The 5,108-nt window shown below is 40.7% G+C and overlaps 1 protein-coding gene across 2 annotated transcripts; it reads left to right on the top strand.

Annotated features, from left to right (window-relative positions):
- The first annotated feature begins 201 nt into the window (after nt 1-201).
- On the top strand, nt 202-4,889 carry LOC124776764 (protein charybde-like). Of its 2 annotated transcripts, none has more exons than XM_047251902.1 (4): nt 202-442; nt 2,320-2,557; nt 2,986-3,141; nt 3,261-4,889. In XM_047251902.1, exons 1-4 carry the CDS (start codon nt 394-396, stop codon nt 3,343-3,345), a joined length of 528 nt encoding a protein of 175 aa, XP_047107858.1. In that variant the 5' UTR covers nt 202-393; the 3' UTR covers nt 3,346-4,889. The 2 variants fall into 2 exon arrangements, with proteins under 2 accessions (XP_047107858.1, XP_047107859.1); XM_047251903.1 differs by lacking the exon at nt 202-442 and adding an exon at nt 1,095-1,736.
- The last annotated feature ends 219 nt before the right edge of the window (nt 4,890-5,108 follow it).

The following is a 5,108-nucleotide window of genomic DNA, read 5'->3' on the forward strand; positions in this document are numbered from 1 at the left end:
CACACTCACACACACGTACACATACACAAAGGCGAAGCTAAAACATGCCCGAGAACCCACAGTTGTATAGATTGATGCACGTCCCCTCCCCTGGCACCCTTCGCCTCTGGCAACGATCGCGCGGAGCCGAGCGGCAGCGGAGTTTGCCGAGCGGCCGCCGCGTCGGTGGAGGGGATGGCTCCATATGATGCGAACAGCTGAGCCGGACCGGCGTCAGTTGCTCGGGGGTGGTCGTCAGCTGCTTTGGGGTAACAGCTCGGCCGTTGCAGGCACTGCTGCTGCTGCTGCTGCTGCTGTCATTAGCAGAGGCACAGGCAGAATCAAGACTGAAAGACAAGGCAGAAGAAGCCGGCCGGCTCTTTCTCGCTTGTCAGCTCTCCAAGTCCTGTCACGATGGAGGTTCTACCCTGCCCAGTCACTGTTGACTTCTCCAACTACACAGGTAGGTCTATTTCAGCAACGCCGGACTGACAGCAGTGACAAGCCGATACCGAGTGACTACCGTTTCCTTATCTTCCTCATCTTACCGCTCCGATAAACAATTCAGCCCCGATATGTGCAACCCATGTCTTCCTTCATGTCACTTCCTAGCAAAAGCGTTTCGATGCTGCACAGAAAAAAGTAATCGCGAGAATGCTAATCAGCTCACTGATTCTCCCTAAAACCCTTGCAAGTTTTGCCGTTAGGCGACTGTCGTCAATTTTAAAATAACGAAAGTTCTCGGTTTCAGAGTGTATAGTTTTGTTATTTTCTCGTGCCCTTTCCACGGTTTTGAGCGCCTTGAACCACACCATTTGTAGCAACTGGGTTGTTTTTTTTTTTTTTTTTTTTTTTTAGCGTAGATCGAAATCATCCTTAGAACTGGAAACTTATTGGAAAAATTGTTCCTCTACTTATTCAGTTCTTCTCCTGTTCTGCCCTGTAAATTGACACAGGTTAAGTAAACAGTGCGTCCTCATAAAAATTCTGTAACATATAGTCATGCACTCCAAACTTAATTCGCTTCAATTCGTTTTGTCATTTGACAAACTATTACATGATATTACGAGTTACTTTTGCATTAAGGAAAAATCCGAGTATAGTATTTCTGTTTAACGCGATGTTGCAATTGTCATATACCGACCATCGGAAGTTAACCTTAGGCAGCTTTGACAGCGATGCGGCACGGAACTGTCTTATGAAATTCACAGGAAAATGTAAATACTTTCTGATAATCGTTTCCGTCAGTCGTACTTCTAATTCTCGCGAAGCTGTTGCGGTTGTAAATTTGCTTCTGGCCTTACGTTAAAAAAATATTAACGGCGTCGATTCAAATCGAATTTATTTGGAACAAAGAAGCAAAAAGCCGGCCGGTTTGAGTTTCCCCCTCCCTGACAGGCGGCAGGCGAAGCGCGGCGGAGATTTCCGAGGCCACCCGACGCCGGTCACGTAGGCCTGTTGCCAAGCCGGTTACGTAGCGTGGTGGGAGGGGCGCTGCAGTGGTGGGGGAAGTTGGCCGCTCTTACTTGAAAACTCCGCCAGCTGAGCAGAGAAGCTTCAGTCGGTGCCGTCGCTCGTGAAACGGAGGGTGCTAGCTGTTTTGCGGACAGCTCCGTAGCCGGAAAGCTGCATCTTTTCGAAACTTCGAAAGGGACCCGGCGGTTGACGGTTTCGCAGGCTGTTCGAACGGGCACGCAAGCTGGCCGAAATGGAAGTACTCACGTGTTCGGTTACCGGCAAATTCTCAGGAATCAGAGGTACGTCAGGAATGTTCGATCTTATTTTATTTTGCAGTGATTCGTTTGCCATTAGAAAATCGTTTTCTCCTGTTTGTACAGCTTCGTAGAATTTTATAAAACTGAGCCTAAATTGCAAGAAAAGTGTATTAAATGTGGTTGGGTAGAGGTTTACAAAAAAAAAGTGTGTTGCACTCAATGTACAACTTTTTGCATTAGTTCGAAGTAAATACGCTTGTAGAGTAACATCTTTGAAAAGCTACATTGTTCATTTCGAGGTTAAATCAGCAACATTCATGGTGCTAATTTTGAATAGCTTCGGTTTATGAGATCCATTATCAAATTACTTTTTATCACTTTTTTGCTTGTGAAAAATACTTTTTATAGTGTATGGAAAAAAGGAAGAAAAGTTGTGTGCTCTGTTTGCATTTTACACGTTTCGTGTTGATGAAATTTGTTATGTTTTTTTACGAAGGTTGGATATTTTTCGTTGAAAGTGAAATATGCATTTTGCAATAATTTTCTTTTTTACGAATTTTGTTAGCTTGGGTAGTGATGTCGTTACCTACAGATGATGCATGAGTTGTTTTTTGCTTCTGTGCAGGAGAGGAGAGGAGTAGCCCCGACTACGCGGACGACGAGTGGTGGTCGCAATCGCACGGCGACGACGACGAGGAAGGCGCGGAGGCCGTACGTGCTCTGGCCCGGCGGCTAGAGGCCGAACTGCGGGCGGCCAAGACCGCTCAGCTGTCCCGCAGCGAAGTTCTGCTGCCCGCCGATCTGCTGCCCCGCGTCGCGCGCTGCGTCCTGCACCAGGCCGACAGCGAGCCTTGCGGACTCAGGTGAGCAACAGTTACGATCTCTGGCCAGCGGCAGACAATCGACTGTCGTGACACTTGACGAGCGTCGCAGACCAGCCGACAACCGGCGCGCGTTAAAGAATTTGCGTGTATCTGTTGACGATGCTTATTGGCACACTTTTGAAAATTTCTAGTTTATCACTCGCCAAATAACAAAACGTTCATCAAAAAAAGAAGTTGCTTCTGTGCAGCTCGTCATGTTGTCATTATTGTATTATTATAATTTACTTCAGTGTTGGTAACATTTATTATCTTTGATGCCGTCAGCAATCATTGCACTCAGAAGTACTCTGTATTTCCAGTTTTAATGAAAAGTTAGTCTTCACAATTATCCAATAACAGTGTCATCATATTTGTTTATTTGATCTGTGAGTATTAAACTAATGGACCATGTCTCTTATTCTTTACAGAGGCTGCACACTTTTCATTAATTTCGAGACGGACCAAGAATGCAGGCGAATTGGAACAGTGAAATGCGACCCCAGCACTGTTTCGACGTTCGAGCTCTTCTTGACTCTCAAACAAGACTGCAGTTCCTGGCATTCAATACTGCCACAGTTTCTCAAGTGAGTACCATCTACTTGCTGTGATGTCCACTGTTTCTTGTCATACAAATACTGTACATCTGTCGCTTCTTGTTTGTGGGCTGTAAACTAAATTGGTGTTGCTTTTTGTGTTTTTTCAGGAATCTTGCGCGGCGTGGCACAATAATGATCAGCCGGGACTTCACACTCACCAAGAAGAAACTCTTCCGTTCCTACTCAGAGTAGGGGAGTGTGATCATATATACAAGATGAGAGCAAAGACTGATTTCTCCCCCACTCAGGGCCACAAATTACTAATGCTGGGAGGATCCCACCAGATAACACTCACCCAGTTAATTCCATTGCGAGTAGGTGATAAAGCTTTATTGGGTAGGGCTGGCCAGAATTTAGTGTCCAGTTTATGAGAATTGTCTTTCTTATAATGCATAGTGCTATTTTCAAAAGATCTGCATTAGTAGTAATTTTTATAGCTGTTACTAATGGTCAAGATGTAATGTAACTTTTAAGAAACTGGGTGATTAATACGATTACAAATACTAGTGTACCTGCAGTACTTACTGGTGACGAATTAAATAAGGGAGATTGTGATGTACTGTGTCATTGTGGTGTCGAAACTCTTGATAGCCACAGCAATATCTGCATGTGATTAAAGTGTGATGAACAAATACCTATAATTAAACATAGACATAGTTTTAAAGTAATGTTCAAAAATTTTCAAGTATAGATGTTCTAGAATTTTTCTGTATTCTACAGCACCATATTTTAACTAAACAGTTTCTGATGTACTGATATAGAACCCTTCATCACACTAAAAAAAAAAAAGCAATTTTTCCTCATAATGTGATCTGATTGTTTGGTAGTGCAAAGTGGTTTTTGGTGTGTGGCACTGACATCAATTGCCTTTCAATTTATTTGCTGCTCATTACGTTTACTGTATCAGTAAATGAAATGATAACAGTAAGATAAACTTGCTTTAACTATCCTTGTCTTCCATTATTTTGTTCATTTTTCAGATTTGTTTATGTATATGAAATGTTTAAGATACATACTCATTTGTGACAGATCTTTATCTAGTTGGATGTATTTATTTTCAAAATTAATTTGTTGTGATTTGTTTGTATATATTCATGTTTGCTTCATTTATCTTTTGCTCATTTGAGCTCAAAGGACTGTGAAATGAGAGGTATCTGATTTAAACATTTTGTATATTTGGAAGCAAGGAAAAGTTGGCAGTTAAAAAAGTCACATAAATGATTTATATTAAAGATATATATTTATCCATGCAGATAAATTTTATATTTTAAAGCTAAACGATGTGATATGTTCTCTTATATACAGTGTTTGCCGGTGAGATATTTTTGTGATTATGATGATAAGAAAAAGTGATCAGAAATTCTTGGTGATTTTTCATGCGTTAGCATTTGTCAAATTGTTTTGGAGCTGTTGTCAAAATTGTGATTTTTCAATAACTGATTACTTGACTGGATACTGGGGGACCTCCAACCTATAATGTACAAAGCTTTCAGCTCATAGAATCAGTTCATTGTTCATGTACTTTGTCATCATTTTTGAACAGTATTTGTTTGTATTTTTTCACAATACCATATACATTTTCTCATCATCATGCATTTTATTTTGTAAGATCTTTTTAGTGATTGTAGTCTTTCATGTATAGAAGAGTTTGTTAAAATAGACTCCAGTGGAATATGATTTTATACTATGATGCCACTTCATATTTGAAAAATATTAAATATTTTTCTTTATTGCAACTGTTGTGTTGGTTATTTACTTGCATTTCCTTTTCCATTCCTGTCCCTTACTTTCCTGGTGATTTTAATTTCTTGCAAGAGTTGGAGAAACTTCTATAAAGCTAGTGTGACAATTACATATAGAGAGAAAGAGTTGTATCTTAAATAAAGAAGCTATTTGAATTTTATGACAGTTTCTAAGAAAGTAAACAGTTTTATTGTTTAAAAGATGTGGTATGA

The sequence above is a fragment of the Schistocerca piceifrons genome, chromosome 2, assembly GCF_021461385.2.
Source record: "Schistocerca piceifrons isolate TAMUIC-IGC-003096 chromosome 2, iqSchPice1.1, whole genome shotgun sequence".
Lineage (NCBI taxonomy): Eukaryota > Metazoa > Arthropoda > Insecta > Orthoptera > Acrididae > Schistocerca > Schistocerca piceifrons.

Excerpts from the sequence above, each read along its gene's own strand:
- LOC124776764 (XM_047251902.1), top strand. The coding sequence starts at position 394 with ATGGAGGTTCTACCCTGCCCAGTCACTGTTGACTTCTCCAACTACACA. Across the intron at positions 443-2,319 it reads TGACTTCTCCAACTACACAG|GAGAGGAGAGGAGTAGCCCC; the intron begins GTAGGTCTATTT and ends GCTTCTGTGCAG. Across the intron at positions 2,558-2,985 it reads AGCGAGCCTTGCGGACTCAG|AGGCTGCACACTTTTCATTA; the intron begins GTGAGCAACAGT and ends TATTCTTTACAG.